This window comes from Diachasmimorpha longicaudata, chromosome 15, assembly GCF_034640455.1.
Source record: "Diachasmimorpha longicaudata isolate KC_UGA_2023 chromosome 15, iyDiaLong2, whole genome shotgun sequence".
Taxonomy (NCBI): Eukaryota; Metazoa; Arthropoda; class Insecta; order Hymenoptera; family Braconidae; genus Diachasmimorpha; species Diachasmimorpha longicaudata.
This window is the reverse complement of record NC_087239.1, coordinates 5,701,752-5,718,353: the sequence shown is the minus strand read 5'-3', so window position 1 is coordinate 5,718,353 and position 16,602 is coordinate 5,701,752. Positions and strand designations below refer to the sequence as shown.

Sequence of the window (16,602 nt, the reverse complement as noted above, 5' to 3'; positions counted from 1 at the left end):
TAAAAAATTACCGAATATATTTTCAGTCGATATTTATTCGGTTTAAATTTGTCAGTGCGAGGGAATGACATTTACGAGGAAAATTTAAATGATAAAATTATCAGAGACCTTTCAGAATCAAATACAGGATTTTCAAGCTCCAATGGAACGCCAATAAAAGCTCCTATCTTCGATGATAAAATTAGAAAAGCATTACACTAGTTAAAAACTAGTCAAAGTAATTCGGTTTCCTTCGATATTCAATTTTCATATTAAATTTACCCACCGTAATCATAACCTTAAGAATAAGCTCTCAGTTATCCCTAAAAGCTCAAAAAAATCCTCATTCTCCCCCTGAGCTTCCGTATTCCATAACAAAATATTCCATAAAATACTGAAAAATTCCCAGGAATATGAGTACCAGCAGGATGTTTGCGGATTATCAACAAAAATGCACTGCAACAATAAAAAAAAATGTGGAATACGTTTTTTCATTACAAAGGAAACAGATGCATGAGAGGAGGGAAGTGGAAAAAAAAATATATCGATGAAATATATCTCCGGGCATGAGGTAGATAGCAGCAGGGAATAGCGAATCAATCGGCAATTCCTCCTTCCCCTCATACTTCGTTTCATCTCTTTTACTGAATATTTTCTTTTTTTTTTTTTCTCACTGTGAAGATATATTCACGCTATTTTTCCATCCGTCTATTTTCACATTGGAGTCCCTTCTTCTCTTTCACTTTTCCCTTTTCATTATCTCTTTGAATCCTATCAGCGAGTGGAAAAGTAGGATAGCGGAATGGTAGACGGCGAGAGGAATAGCGTGGGTGTTGAAAACTCGGCGGCGTTTCCCTCTGCAAATTAAATCTCGAATAAAGTGCAAATAAGCGGGTAGGAAAAAAAGAATCCTTCTCCCCTTATAAACTCTTCAGAATAAACCGAGGGGTTAGATGAGGGTTAAATGAAAAAAAAAAGGAGGAGGAGGAGGGCGGGGTGGGGAAGGAATGAAGAAAGACGCCGGGGCAAGAGACGGTGAGGAGGGGCGGGGAGGGGGTGAGTGCAAAGTGGAAGCAAGCGGATAAAGAGGAAAGGGCCTCTGGAAGAATGTCGGAGGGGTGAAAAAAAAAAATGTTAACGTCTACCCTGGCAACGTAATTTATTTTAATTAGAGTGGCTTGCATTATGTAAGCGGTATAGAGTATGCCTCAGTGTGGGTGGAATGGGGCCCTGGGGTTGGGAAGGGGTAACGCGTCTGTGAAAGGGTTGAAAAGGGCGCGTGAGAGATCACGGCTACCTGCCATAACTGTCATTTTCTACTCCCCACAGGCCCTTCCCTTTTACTCCGCTGGTTAGTTGAGGTCTCGAACTAATTCGAGCCGTCAAGTTTCACCCCATCTACTCCCTTCTCATCGCCACGCCTTCTGCGCTTACCCCTTGCTCGCTTACCATCACGACCCCGAACTTCCAACCCTCTATTATCCTATCGTGCCACTTCACTAAACACACAGCCCACTGGATACGGAAGGGCACTCGCCAATCTCCCCTTAGAGCTGTCTTACCGACACCTCTGATCTCGTTAGGGGCGCATTAATTAATTTAACAAGATGGCGGCGGTGATCCGGAACTGTGATACATCCGGGGGTGGGTGAGAGTGAATTTTTCGAGGGCTGAGGGGGTGAGGATTTTTCTGAGCAGTTTTTTTTTATTATGATTTGTAAAAAATTTATTTTATATAGAAAATAGGGAGTGAACTTTCTTTTAATTAATTTACTATTGATTAATTAGGGGTGGGAATGAGGATTCACAATTTGTAATTTTTTTAATTTGCTGAAAAAACCCTTTTATGGGGTTTTTAGGGGAAAAAAATTCAGGGGATGGCAGCACCACTCGACGCCCTCGTTCCTCGAACTGCAAGCCCTTTTCTCACTTCCACTCTTTCATTTTCTTTCGACTCCTCTACACATGCCACAACGAAAAGTTCATCCACGCGAGAATACCTCCCTCACCCCCGTTGCCATTGTTATTGGACTTTTTCCCCGGCTCCGTAAAAAGGGACGCGGGGAGCCGGGGATGCGGGTTAGAAAGGCAAATCGAGATAAAAGCCATACTCAAAGAGAATGAGAGAAAACAACTCTTCTGAAAAAAAAAAAGGGTGTACAGAAGGATCGCGAGATCACCGCGGGCTTTTCAATTACCGTCCGCTGGCTCTGCCTTTTCCCTCCTTTATTCTCATTTTTTGCATTCAATGCATAGTGAACTCGGAGAAAAACCAGGAAATAAAAATCTCTCATAAATTCACAAAATATTTATGATTGAAAATACTACGGGCATGTGTACGTTCGCCCTTTGAATTCATGTTCCACAAACAACTGGATAGAGTTGGCTGGAATATTTTGATGATATTCGCTCGAATGGAGAATTTGTATTTTACTATTTCGTCAATCAAATCAAATTTTGGGGAGAATTTCTTTTTACGAAAATTTATTCTGTGAAAATAAATTACGAAATTTGCGTCAACATTTGAAAGTTCTACTTTTACATTAACTATATTGCCAGAGGTGGCATCAGTCGAAAATTAAAATCACCTGAAAAATCGATATCGACGATAAAAAACCTGGAGAAAAAACCAGGAGCTAAAAATCTCCCATAAATCCCCAAAATATTTACGATTGAAAATACTACCTACACGTGTACCCTTTGAATTCATTCTCCCCCCCAAAAAAATAGTAAAAAATGGGGTAGGTTTGGCTGTAACATTTTGATGACGTAGGATCGTTAGTCAGATCTCGTTAAAAACACAAAAAAAGTGCAGAGTAAAAAAAATTAAACGAAATTGGCGGAGGAATCGCCGCGATGGTGACAATATCGATACAATTTTTTTTTTTACCCCTGTGATACAGTCACCCGGTTCGCGGTTCTACCAGGATAATAACAATAATAACAATGTCGATAACCGAGGCCGAAGCGTTGGAGCTTGGGTTTTTGGACGCGCAGACTGCGACGCGCTGTTGCATAAAATTGTAAAATCCCTTCCTCCAGTGTTGAAGAGGGGGTTGGGGGGATGGTAGGGGGATGACGGCGTCGGTAGTGAGTGCCATTGGGTGTGTGCCACTCCGAGATAGCTGCAAACAGAAGCGAGTTAATTTAAAAATGCAAATTCCACCGCAGAGAACAGCCCACCACTCGCTCGGTCCAGAGGGGGTTGGGGGGAAGGTGGGGTGTGGTCGGTGGATTGTGGGCTGCACCGGAGGAAAAAAAACCATAAAATGGGGAAAATACAGGGGAAAAAAAACATGTGGAGAGATATACACTGTGTACATTCGCGCTGGAAAGAGAGAGTTGAGGCTTGTATTTACGACGAGTCGTTAAATAATTCGTGGAGGCGCCGAGAATTTTTTTTTTCCTCACTGCGCTTGTATGGCGGATTTTAATGCCATTTATATCGTCCTTTCTCTCGGTAGCAGTTGATGTGTGCAGTTGTGCACAACATGAAATTCAAAAAAAAAAAAATGGGGTTTCAAATTTTTGATGAGAATCCACACCTGCAGTTGCTCTCGTGCAAATGCAACGGGAGAAATTTATCAGTCGAATTTTTGGATATTTTTATCGAGTGATGGGGCCGGGATATTCTGAAGTATTTATGGGGGTGAAGGATCAGAAGTCGATGGAGTCTCAAGTCCGATCACAACTCATTAAAAAAACATATAATTATGGAATGGAAAAGGTCCCCCGAGGATTTTTTTTCCTTGACGACTCTTATTGTATCGTACGTTGAATTCATCAAGTATTCATTCCCGGTAAATTCGTGATAAAACTGGGGTAACAGATCCCCGTAACAACCCCATGAAAAATATCTCCCGCGTTAAAATAAAAAAAAAAAAATCCTCACCCACTGCAAAATCGATTTCCCTCCCCCAGTCGTCCCTCCGCCATTAATTTACCCTACCAGGTGATCGTTCCCCACTATTTTTCCCGCAATATCATCCGGAAAATCAGAATGAAGGATCAAACACATTGAGAACCCCTGGGTGCAATCTTGTACCAGCTGGGGTTTTGCAAGGGGATGGAAAAGAAAGCAGAATAGTCTTCGGTGAAGTTTGTGGGATGAGAAATGGGGGGGAGAAGAGAGAGGGAGACAGACTGAGCCAGTGGTATGGCTTATACATAGACTATATACTTATGTACACGTACATAAGTTTGAATAGGTAGGATGAGGTGGAGTGTATAAGGGCGCCACCAGCGAAGTAGTTGCTTCACTCACTTACCACCCTCGTGGCCTCGCGGCATGGCCTCCGACCACTAAGACCACCAAACCCTCCACCCTCACTCGGTATGCCAACCTCCCACCTCTCCACACCCCACCCATTCCCTTGATATACCTATCCTCCTTCACTACGACGTCTCAGTATCCGACCTTGCATGCTAAGTTGCCGAGCAAGTTGTCCCTAACACTGCGGATATTCCGATGAAAGTGTGTTCCCCTAACGTCTCGCGGTTCTCAGAATCCCTTATTGATCGGGCAAGAAAGCCTCTTTATACTCAAACACGAACGCCTTTACCAAAACCCCCTCATATTGGCCGATCTCTTTTTCATCGTCTTTCCATCCATTTTTTTTTTTTTTGCCATTTTATTCTCCAGGAAGTCATTTCGGCGTAATCTGCGGACGAGGGCTCTCGACAAAATCATCTCCATATCAAGTTTGTCCCGAAATTAGTTTTATGGGGATTAAAAAAGTTGCAGATTTAACAGGTAGTCAGGGGGAGATTTATTAATTTGGGGGATTAGCTGAGGGATGATTTACAAGTTGACTTTGAGGAGAGTAAATTGAGAACATTTGAATTCCGGATTTTATGGAGATTGAATAAATGAAAAATCAAAAAATGATGAAATAAAAAATAATTGAAGACGTTAACTCTCTTCTGGTGCATTAGTCAGACGTTTTGGGAACGTTCAACGATCTTTTCTCATTTTTATTTTATTTATTTAGTCGACATAAAGCCACTTCGCCGTAATCTGCGACCGAGTACTCTCGACAAAATCCGCGCCATATAAATTCATTCCGAAATTAGTTTCATCGGCGTTAAAAATGTTAGGAAGTGATGAAACCGCTCTTACACGAGACTGATAACCAATACAGAGATTTAAGGAGTCTAGCGAATACGGTTTTTCGATGTATGGGTATTTTTATCTTCTCTCAGCGGTATCTTTTCTTGGGAAGTCGAATGTACGGCGCCGGTGGTGAGGGATGGGTGGGATATGAGAGGATAAATGGAGAAACACCATTACTGGGGGGGGGGGGGACGAGAGACGAGTGTTTCTCGGTGGATCGTTTCGCTTATAGCTTTCTCAAGGTGGATGGATTGGGGAATGGAGCTGTTTTCATTTCAATTCTCGAACGTGATATACGACGGGATTTTTTTCCTGAATTTCAAGAGGCGAATTTTGTACATATTTCACGCCCAGCGTTTGAATTCTCATTCAAATTCGTGGAAATTTACATTCTACAGCGTTTCAAAATGGAAATTTCCATCAATTTCAATTCGATTTTTTGATATTCTAACCCCTAAACCACTTGAATTTATTTGAGAAACCGGTTTTCTTCGGATGAACCGATTGCCCTGATTTTTTTTAATATTTAAAAAACATTTAAATATTTGATACAAACACAGGAATGTTCACTTATCCCTTTTTAATTTTCGTAGCAAGATGTCTCCCCAATGATTGACTATTTCCACTGTCACTATCGTACCATTTAATATTGTCTATTCATCCCTCTCTTCTAATTCAATTCAAATTTCGGAATCGCGATCCCTCAGCTTCTCGCGAATGAATTTCCCAATCGTTTCAGCAAATAAATTTCCCACACTATTCGCAAATAAATAATTCCTCAACTACCCCTCATTTTCGCACCCCTATCCCTCCTCAAAATTTCAGAAATAATTTCTCACCAGTGAAAACCCCAATACCGAGCATCAATAATCTCTGTCGCTCTCATCCCTTATTTTCATTCCATTTTATTCCTGGAGAATCGGCGATCGTCGTGACGGGGTAGGGGTGTGAATACGAGCCTGTGTGATAGTATGTCGGCAAAGTCGTGAGGGAAGCATTGGGGGTAATGGAGCGAGCGTGAGGGCGGTTAAAAGAGGGTAAGGACGGGGGATTGAGGAGGGGAGGGTCTGGTAATTGAGAAGAGGAGATTTACTTCCTCTGCTTTGGGCTGAATAAAGGGGGTGTGGGCAGTCGGGGGTCGGTGGAGATGGGGGAGTGCTTGACGTGGGTGCGAACGGGGCGATTAGGAGTGGTAAGGAAAGAAGAGACCGAGAGTTCGCCGTATAAATTCGTTCCCCAGGGAGGTGAAAACAGAGGAGCCAGCGAGGCAAATGGTAAAAAAAAAATGACAGGGAATGACAGACCCGTGGAATTATTTCATGAAGACGAGGGCTGATGGAAGGGAGAAAAGGGACGAGTTAACGGTGGATGGAAAAATAAAGGTGGGACAGGGATTGGTGAGGGGGGAGGGGGAGAGAGAGAGACGTTGGGGGCAAAAAGACGACTGAATTGATCGTGAAAATTGTGCCAGGATGCGAGTAACCTTGTTGAAGGGGCTGGAGAGGTTCAGGATATGATATTGGGGAAAGGAAGGAAAATTCATTTCGAGACCAGTGGCTTACGGCCTTCTGGGAATTTTGTGGAAACGACGATTGTCAGGTATAGACGACCACTTCCGAAAGTTCATACCTTGGGGGATATCTCACTGTCGATAGTTCTCATTCTTACTCGGTGTGGGGATCGTCGGGCGATCATGGAGTTATTTCAATCGAGGAAATACTTCTTATTTGAGGATTGAGAATTTTGGGGGGGATGGGCGGTGGTCGTTTATCTGGTTCGCATTGTTGATTTTTCATTTTGATTTGATTTGAAATATTTCGGGAATTTTAGGTGGGTGGATTGTTAAGGCAACGGGGATGTCTTGAGTTTGATAATTTGGGATTTTAGATGGAGGGAATTTATAGTCAGTTTTGGAATTAATAACTTTCCTGTCAATAATACATGACAATATCAGAGAGACTGTAGACCTCCTGGACTCAGTGTATTAAATATCCTCATGCAGTGGACGAATGCTTTTGAAAGGAAGTCGTCGTGAACCGATTAAACTCGAATAAAGAAAAACTCTCAATCCTGCCCTCCCCATTACACCCAGAAAAAAGCCACACCTCGGGCAACTTCCACGAGAAATAAAGCGCCTGAGTAATTCAAAATCTCAAGGGGAAAAACCTTCTGCAAAGTCGTTTCGTTGAATGTGAAATGGTGAGTGAGAAAAGTAAAATGGAATAACGTGAGGGTCGATAGGGTAGATGGAGCGGATCACGATTTCTCTCTCGAGTTCTTATATTCATGTAAATCTTTTATGGTCCACCGGAAACGGGGCAGAATTTACTTGCCAAGTTATTCTCTTCTCGAACAATGTAGAGCGTCATTTAAAACCGATGAAAACTAAATGCTGAATTTATTCGTAATTGGATTTTCTATTTGCAGAGAAACTCGATATCACCGGCGGAGAGAGAGAAGTACAGTAGACCGAGAAGTACTCCAGATCCACAGCATCATGATCATATGCTCCACAAGAAGATGAAGAAAGAGCAGGAAAAGGATCTGGGACACGTGAGTATTTCATGATAATAATTCGATAAAATTATTCGGAAAATCGTGGCTCTACTCGGGAGAATATTTAATCACTCCTTGATTGGTGATAAATCTACCCCAAATGTAATAACAAAATAAATAATACATATTATTATTGTTAATTATGAGCCCCGCAATTTTATTTGAATATTATTTTAGCAAAGTGATGGCGAAAAGAGTGATCAAGACCTCGTTGTCGATGATGCCAGTGAGGAGGCAACGAGTCCTGCCGCCAATGGCACTTCATCCCCACGAGAAAACGGACTTGACAAACTAGGCTCATCATCAGTAGGTCCAATGGGTGGACAAATGAAGAAAGAAGTTCCCCCACCGTCACCCCGAAGTGGAACAAGTAGTAATGCCAGTACACCATCCGCCAAGAAAATGGAGGAGCGTGAAAAGCCGACGACACCTATTTCAAAACCCGTGACACCAACATCTGCTGGTGGCAGTAGTTCTGGATCTGGTGGTCTCAAGGCGACGAGCTCGAATAAAACCTTGGTATCAGCAGCATCGGCAGCAGCTGTTGGCCCTTATCCCCACTATCCACCACCTCATCATCCACCGGCTGGACCTCACGTCGACATGCTGGCGTATCAGCCTGGTGCACTCAACGGATATCCAGCTAGGCCACCACTTCAACAGCTCTACGATCCCCACGGTACGATGAGAGCACCACTTGGGCCACTTGGAGTGCCTGGCGGCAAACCGTAAGTGTTCCTTTGATTCTTAAAAATAGGTTAATTAGTCTTTTGTTGGGGTGTTCCGGGGGAGGTTTGAGAACGACATTTTGACGTAGTTTTTTCAAGTTTTGGGAGAATTTATATCCAGACATCGGAGGAATTTAATGAATAGATTGATTGATTATCGATGAACACTTTTAGTAAAATATCAGGGAGCCATCCACTATTTTTAAAAATGAGGACGATCTCCCAAAAAAATCCTCCCACCTTTAGTTCGCATACCACAGACCTCAGAATTCCAATGATAAATTCTCTTTCTTCTCTATGTTAAGCAGTGCTTATAGTTTTCATGTCGCCAGCGATGGACAGATGCTACCAGTGCCCTTTCCCCCTGATGCCCTCATTGGTCCGGGAATACCGCGTCATGCACGCCAGCTAAATACTCTCACTCACGGTGAAGTTGTATGCGCTGTCACCATATCCAATCCCACAAAATACGTGTATACTGGTGGTAAAGGATGTGTCAAAGTGTGGGACATAGGTCAGGGTGCAGGTGGTAATGCAAAACCAGTCTCTCAACTGGACTGTCTTCAGCGTGAGAACTATATAAGATCAGTGAAGCTTCTGCCAGACGGTAGAACTCTGATTGTTGGTGGTGAAGCGAGTAATCTGAGTATCTGGGATCTTGCTAGTCCTACGCCGAGAATCAAGGCAGAATTAACATCAGCAGCACCAGCTTGCTACGCCCTTGCCATTTCTCCAGACTCCAAGGTCTGCTTCAGCTGTTGTAGCGATGGAAATATCGCGGTTTGGGATCTTCAGAATCAATCGCTGGTTAGACAGTTCCAGGGACATACAGATGGTGCATCGTGCATTGACATATCTGCTGATGGATCCAAACTGTGGACAGGGGGCCTTGACAATACTGTCAGGTCATGGGATCTCAGGGAGGGAAGACAGTTGCAGCAGCATGATTTCAGCTCGCAGATATTCTCACTGGGATATTGTCCAACTGGTGAATGGCTCGCTGTGGGAATGGAAAATTCTAATGTTGAGGTTCTTCATGCGACTAAACCTGACAAGTATCAACTGCATCTTCATGAGTCATGTGTATTGTCGTTAAGATTTGCTTCGTGCGGAAAGTGGTTCGTTTCCACTGGCAAGGACAATCTGCTTAACGCCTGGCGCACGCCTTATGGAGCTTCGATATTCCAGGTACTGGTGAACTTTTTTTTTATCAGATGTCAAAGGAAAATTGAATATTGAAAACTGATTTTTATTTTTCTCCCAACAGTCAAAGGAGTCATCTTCAGTCCTGAGTTGTGACATTTCCACAGACGATAAATTCATTGTAACTGGATCTGGCGATAAGAAGGCTACTGTCTACGAAGTGATATATTGAAGCGCCTCAATAAATTGTTCATACGGTAATTTATGTATATTTGAAGTCGTACGCTTGTTAAGATATTTATGAATTTAACATATTGTGAGAGAAGAATGTTGAGTGATATAGATAACTATAGCTGGACGACCTCTAGAGTAACAAGACGAAAAATTCGAACCGGATTTTCATGTAGAAAAAAAAAATCACAGGTGTATACCTAATTATTGTGCTTAACTTGCGAGCTTTTTTTTACCTAACATGTCAGGCTTAACGTTGTAAACTTCACGTTGACTGTCACCACCTTTGGCTCTTCCTCCCGTGAAGCCACGATTTTTATTGGCATAAAATTCGAGTCAGGGGGAGAAAAATCAGACAGTCGGGGACATAATGACCTGAGGAGGGAGAGTAAAAGATGAATTTAAACATGAACGAATGAATGAGTGGGAAATTATGAAAAGAACACGTCAGATTACCTAGGGACTGAAGCCATAATTTTAAGCATATAAATATATAAATATATATGTAGATATATATCTAGTTACGACGCTTGAACTAATTGGAACTGTAGGGAGTGGAGAATTAATGAGAGATCTGCTGCTGAAGAACACATGTATTATATATAAATAATGAGGAAAGGCAGTGGAAAGTCGACGAGAGATGAATATAACAATGAAACATTGAAAAAATGGATATGAAAATTTAAAAAAATCAGCACATCTTACTCATTCAAAACCGCAATGACGTAAAGGCCAGAATTCAGCTAGAAAAAGAACTGTCAAAGCTGGAGATAATTAAAAACAGTAAATAAAAAAAAAAGAATTTAGTTTAAAAAGGGGGAGAAGGACGTGAATAAACTTGAGAATATTTTTGTGACTCTCCCTGCAATGTCAGGGCTGAAGAAACTTTTTAAAAAATTTTGAAAATACCAGATGAGTAATTGGAAATCAACGTGAATGATACTGCGGTTTTAATGAACGATTTATTTATTGATTGGCATAAATTGATGATTGATTTACATGTATTCGTGATAGACTCATAAACAGCGCGTTAACTCGAGGCCTCTTGATAGGGTATTATTAAATTAACGATGATGCCAAGCATGTGATACAGATTACATACCGAATATTTATATTTTGTTACAGGATAATAAAACAAAACCTACACAATTACACTGCTATGGTCACGGTCAGGCTCTCGCGATTATTCTCGTGGAATATTATTTATTGAGAGAATTCACTGTTTCGGGGGGTTAGGGGAGAGCTTCGGTGGCCACAGCTCCGATAAAAAAAAAATAGACCAATAGAAACAACAATACCTCATGAAGACTCAATAGTTTATTGTTCAGCTGAAACGAATCAACGTGTACAAATGCGAATATTCTTTTATAAATTGGGAGATAAAGTCAGTGATAACTGCCCACTTTATCCTTTTGGGAGGAGCAAAGTATCACAGCTCGCATTATCCGGAATAAAATTGTAATACTGATACGAGATCGAAAAATACTGAATGAAATATGTGAATTGTATTGCAAATTACTTGTCAAGCACGTGTCACATGTTGTTCCTAATGAATTTTCACCGGAAATTGCATTCAAATTTTTAGTCACAATCTGGTAAACTGTATTTTCTTCGAGGTGTTCTCCGTTATTTGTTATAATTTTTGTAACGTCAGGGGAGATTAGGGGAGTTTAGGTGGAGCGAATAAAATGATACGATCTTTCAAAATTTTTAGGGTAGATGTATTTTACCATTGGAAGTATAATTTGTATTTTGTACAAAAGGAAAAAAATGAACAAAAAAAATGGATACAAGTTAATTTCTCAAGGAATTTTAATGACGCAGAGAGGATGAATCTCGAGAAATCGTAATACAAGAAATTGATAGTAATTTTCTGGGCTTTTTCTTCAATTACCTTTTGATAATGACATTGACCCTCCGATAATTATTGAAATTAAAATGGTTACTTTTTTCATATTTGAATCTGGATTATGGGAAGTCGTTGGGTGAGAAATTATGGGCGTTCATTGTGCTTGTAGAAGCAGGAAATACTGGCACTCCTCTAATGGCATTACTAATTTGAGTGGACACCATGTTCTTATGTTTTTGAGTACTGTCGGTACAACGATGGGGGGTTGAGGAAGATTTCTATTCTCCTAGTTTTTTGAGAGCCATGAAGTCAACGCCTGGCTCAGCTTGCGCTGGTTGCGCCGGTACATCGAAATGAATGTCCGGTGAACGAATCAGGGTTTGCGAGGTTCAAATAGCTGGCGATCTGTTTTGGAAATTTGGCAATAGCATGTATGCCAATGACTTGACGATGACATCGACCTTTACTGTATTTTACAAACAGATTTTTCCGCTCGAATCCTGGTGGTCTCAAAGACAAGTATTTCTTGACAATATTGCTGTATTCTCCGGTGAGTGAAAATCCCCGATTCTTACCATTTTTCGTTCTCTCCAAAACAAAGATAATGCACGTATTATGATCTTCTATATTATCCAATGTCAAGCTGTAGAGCTCTGCTGCTCGACGCAGACCATGAATCCCAATAATCGCTGTAACCTATGCATAGGAATATTTATTCGCGATTTGAACCATTGGCTACATAACTGAAAAAAATCCCTTCGACAATAATACTGATATTAGAGTTATTATAAACGCACCTTTTGTGGCAAGTAAATCATGTCAGGAGCCTCTTCAATGAATGTCTGAATTTGCGTGACAGTGAATGGACGAGCTTGCTTCGGAACGTGAGTAGATGCTTTCTCGTTGCCTGATAAAAACATGGTGAGCTTTTGGTAATTATTAATCTGATGGCCATCATAAATGTGCAGAGTCCTTTTTAACATAGAATATATAGCCCATAACGATTTTGGTGCCATGGACCTCCCCAACATGTAAAAGTATTCCAACAGTACTTTCTCATTCACAATCTTTATTTTGTTTTCTTTCAAAAACGTTAGAAAATTTTTGTACGTTTTGTCGTATACGCTTTGCGATTTGCTAGTGATCACAGACGTTTCAGTATTTTTCGCCTCATCCATAACATCATCAGAAATAAATGATGGCTCTTCCTTGATGTTCAGATCTGTCCCTGAAATGTTCTGGTATCCCAGAGAAGTTACATCAGCTGATGCAACCGAATCAGTGGATTGCTCCTCTTCGCTGCACATTTCACCAGAAAGCACCTCCTCTAGACTTTCAGGAATAATGTAATTCATTGTCCTTTTTAATAATTTTCACTCACTCGATACTGTTTGTGTTGCTATCGCTCAATTGTCTTGTTACTCCGAAGTTACGACAGTCTCCGTTAGAGGCGTAGTAGATCGCGTCTAGCGGGGACTAGCGGCCCCTATGTGTAGAGGGCGGAACTTACACGCCTCCAGGGCATGTGTAAGAGGCGGCTTCTGTGTATCAGAAACAGAACCCGCATGTTAACAGGGCATCTACAAGTAGCAACCTTTGTATACCACCTCCGGAACCCTCATACCGCATGGTATATTCAGGTGGTGCCCTCTGTGTGGCCACATTCTCCACCAACGAATGATTAGACTAATAAATTATTGAACTGAAAGGTTTTCAGTTCAATAATTTATTTTTTACTAAAGGTTTTTTCAGTTCAAAATATCATTTTTTACTGATCTCAATCGAACTCATGTTGAATATTTAAATATTTATTGCTCTCTACATTATCATCGAATGTTATTCCACAATCGTCCAACACCCCACCTCCGGAGGGTCGACGAGAACTGTCGGAAAACTTCGTTCCCTCACAAAGTTAAGGAAATCAAAATTTCTGGGTAAACGACCCAATCAACTCTCGCATTTAATTATAACCTTAACTTCGAAGAAGAAGTTGGGAGTTGTTTAGTGGAATATTCCCATCATTAAAGAATTAACTAATTACTCCTGCGAACAATTCTCTTGATGACGACGATCTAGAACGATAAACTGTCAGTTGTTGTATCATCGATTCAACAAATTTGTGGAATGACGGATTGTATTCATATCGGGACAGATTGGCGTCAGGGGAATTGTTTAAGGGTTGATTCGCTGACTAACTATAACCAATCGAACTCCAACCCCCTTATCGATTAGCCCGCACCGTCACGACATGAGAGCGCATTGCTGAGAATACTTCTTACTAAAGTATTCATTTTCACCGAGTGCTGAGGTCGTACGATAATTCTACAGTTTTTATAAACAAAAAGAAATAATAATTCGCCCTTTAGCCAAAATTAACGCAAATTATTCCGGAGAAGGAAAAATCGAAATCGTGGCCAAAAGGGTGCAAAACACCCTTCAACTTCCATCCAAAATACTCCCTCTACGACTTATCGCACTTGTACCCCCACGAAAAATGCAAAAAATTAATTTTCAACTCGAAATCGGACCGAAATCTTCGGCAAATTAGTCCCTCCCTCTTGGAAAATCAAAGAAATAAAAAAATCCAGGCAAATCTCAAATTATTTTGACAGAATTCAACCCCCCGATTCGTTGAAAATCCCAGAAATATAAGGGGAGAACGAACGCAGTGACATCAAGGTGAAAAATGGATTGAATGGTAATGGGGGTTTACTGTGGTAGGGGAGGGAACATTAGTTTTCACGAGGGTGCATGGAACGCGAGAGCGATCCACCACTGGGAGGGGTTCGCGCCAGTGGTGGCAGCAGTGTTGCCACAGAGAGGGTTGGTACACGTACACGGCCACCACCCTCTAAATCCCGTCATCCAGCCGCCACCGCATTTGCCTCCTCCTGGCATTATCCTTCTGCAAAAGGTCACGTTCCGCCCTGGCGATCGTTCACCTCTCGATGTCCTGTAGGACCGGCCAGGTTAAAGCGGAAGATGTGACATTTTCCGGGCTTTTTTTAACATTCTCAATCGCACTTCCTATTAATATCTGTCGTTCGTCATATCTTGACGTATCTTGAAATACGGACTGACACGGGGTGGGGGTGAATGTGGGGGGATGAAGGACGCTCGGAAATTCATATGCGGACGGGACAATCTGCTGCCAACATTTGTTTTCTAAACTGCCTGGAAATCGCTGTTTTTTAAAATCACCAAATAAACTGGAATTTTCGCATTACGTTGTACAACAACCAGAGAAAATCTATTGATTTTTCATGGAATCCTGAACTCCAGGACCCAGTGAATGACAACAGGCCCAAATGAATGATAAAACAAATTAATTCACGCGAAACAAATTTTTTTTCAAATTTTTCTTTCGAGGGATAACAAAATCGATGAAAATTTCGTTCGGGCGGTCGCACGATCGGTGAAAATATCGAGATTTTCACCTGGAAAATTTCGGAATGAATTTCCAACGGCGCAGTGTACCATTAAAACCAAAATATCTACCCCAAAATTATGGCGCTCAATGTTTCCGTTGAGTTGCAGAGCCGCTGGAAAGCTATTGATGCTGTATGCATCCAACAACCCCTCGAAGAGGGAGTGTACCACGGAGAAGAGCTTTCCCCAGCGCCCGAATATTTCCCCCCAAGCAACGACTTCGGGTTTTAGTAGTTTCTCCCGGGCTGCAACGCTGTGGGGTTGAACGCCCTCAACTGACCCAGACTCAGAATCGATCTTTCACGATGCGCGGTTACGTCAGTGTGTGGGTGGTTTGTCAGAAGCTCTTGTCAATTCGAATGATACGCTCTAACATCAGAAGCTAGCCGTCTCATTTCGTCCCTTGTTCCACATTCAACGAGATGAGGAGGAATGATAAAATCATTCTGCAACTGTTGGGGGTTGTATTTGGGGGGTTGGAGGGAAATTTCATAGGATATTCTATTCATCCTCACGATCCATCCTCCCTCAGGCATCAATCAGCTGACTCTGATTGATTTTATCATCAGATATTGGCTATTTTTTGTTAACGTACGTCAGATTCCATTCGGGGGTGAATAGAAAATATCTCGAAAGAAAAATTGACTGTCAGAAATTTTTTATAATTTCGGCCACAATGTCATCTAATATTTCAAATATTAATTTTTCATTTTTGATCGAAGGAAAGCGTTCACCCCGCGTTAAACATTTAAACATTATTATTTAACAGACAATTTAAAGGTGCGGACTGAGAACAAGATTTTTTTTAATGAAATACGGGGCAATATAGATCAGAGAGTCTTGTCAATTCGAATTATAGGCTCAGGCATTATAAGCCCAGCCATCTCATTTCATCCCTTGCCCCACATTCTGGAACGAGGCTCAGCCCTGATGAAATCATACTGTAACTGTCGTTCTGGGGGCTGTGGGATTTTGGGGGGATGGTGGAAAATTTTGCAGTAGATTTATCCTCATGATCCATTCTTCATTCTCCCTCAACATCAATCAGCTGACCCAGAAATGGACAACGGGACTCCGAGGGGTTGGTGAAGGAAAACATGGTGCGTTGGCAGCGCACATTGTGGGAAATTCGTGCGCTGCGAGGAGAGTATTCCCGAAAATTCACCCTCTCAGCATTTCAAGGAAAATTATTGATGACAACTGCGCCATATTGTCGAGCACCCGTGAGTCGTGGAGCAGGGGTGCCAGGTCACTCACCTCCACCGGGGAAGGCTTCGATCGCAGGACCACTTAATTAATTCAAAAAAGTCCGAGGAATGAAAAGTTTCCGAAAATTTCGAAAAAATACCGGAGCCCCCACGATCGGATCTGGACAGACGCAATTGGGCTGATCCGTATCGTAATTATCTACTGCAGAAATTATCGCTCGACTATCGGCGAAAGTCCGGTGAATTTTCCGGTAATTAATACCGATTCGGAAAAAATATCGCGTGTTTTTCTGGGTTGTGTCGACGGGCATATGAATCGGGGTGGAAATGAGGGGAAAAAGCCAGGTCGAGTGTATTAGTGGCGCT

General features: G+C 41.8%; 2 protein-coding genes across 10 annotated transcripts in view; one reads left to right on the top strand and one right to left on the bottom strand.

The window, feature by feature from the left end:
* LOC135169653 (protein groucho-like) overlaps window positions 1-11,619 on the top strand; it is a 42,154-nt gene extending 30,535 nt beyond the window's left edge. For 5 of the 8 annotated variants that reach the window (XM_064134825.1, XM_064134824.1, XM_064134832.1 and 2 more), the window contains 4 exons: window positions 7,520-7,645; window positions 7,826-8,376; window positions 8,682-9,564; window positions 9,644-11,619. In XM_064134825.1, coding sequence (XP_063990895.1) covers window positions 7,520-7,645; window positions 7,826-8,376; window positions 8,682-9,564; window positions 9,644-9,751 — 1,668 coding nt within the window. In that variant the 3' untranslated portion in view covers window positions 9,752-11,619. The remainder of the gene's footprint in view (window positions 1-7,519; window positions 7,646-7,825; window positions 8,377-8,681; window positions 9,565-9,643) is intronic. The other 3 variants (XM_064134827.1, XM_064134826.1, XM_064134828.1) reach the window with 2 other exon arrangements.
* LOC135169658 (uncharacterized) lies at window positions 11,545-13,045 on the bottom strand. 2 transcript variants are annotated; one of them, XM_064134842.1, is made up of 3 exons: window positions 12,397-13,045; window positions 12,175-12,295; window positions 11,545-12,099 (listed from the first exon to the last, which is right to left on the bottom strand). In XM_064134842.1, exons 1-3 carry the CDS (start codon window positions 12,952-12,954, stop codon window positions 11,921-11,923), a joined length of 858 nt encoding a protein of 285 aa, XP_063990912.1. In that variant the 5' UTR covers window positions 12,955-13,045; the 3' UTR covers window positions 11,545-11,920. The 2 variants fall into 2 exon arrangements, with proteins under 2 accessions (XP_063990912.1, XP_063990911.1); XM_064134841.1 differs by having other exon boundaries at window positions 11,545-12,295.
* Between the last annotated feature and the right edge of the window lie 3,557 nt (window positions 13,046-16,602).

Coding starts and splice junctions, on each gene's coding strand:
- LOC135169658 (XM_064134841.1), bottom strand. CDS start 12,954: ATGAATTACATTATTCCTGAAAGTCTAGAGGAGGTGCTTTCTGGTGAA. Junction 12,296..12,396: donor TGATTTACTTGCCACAAAAG/GTGCGTTTATAA, acceptor TCCTATGCATAG/GTTACAGCGATTATTGGGAT.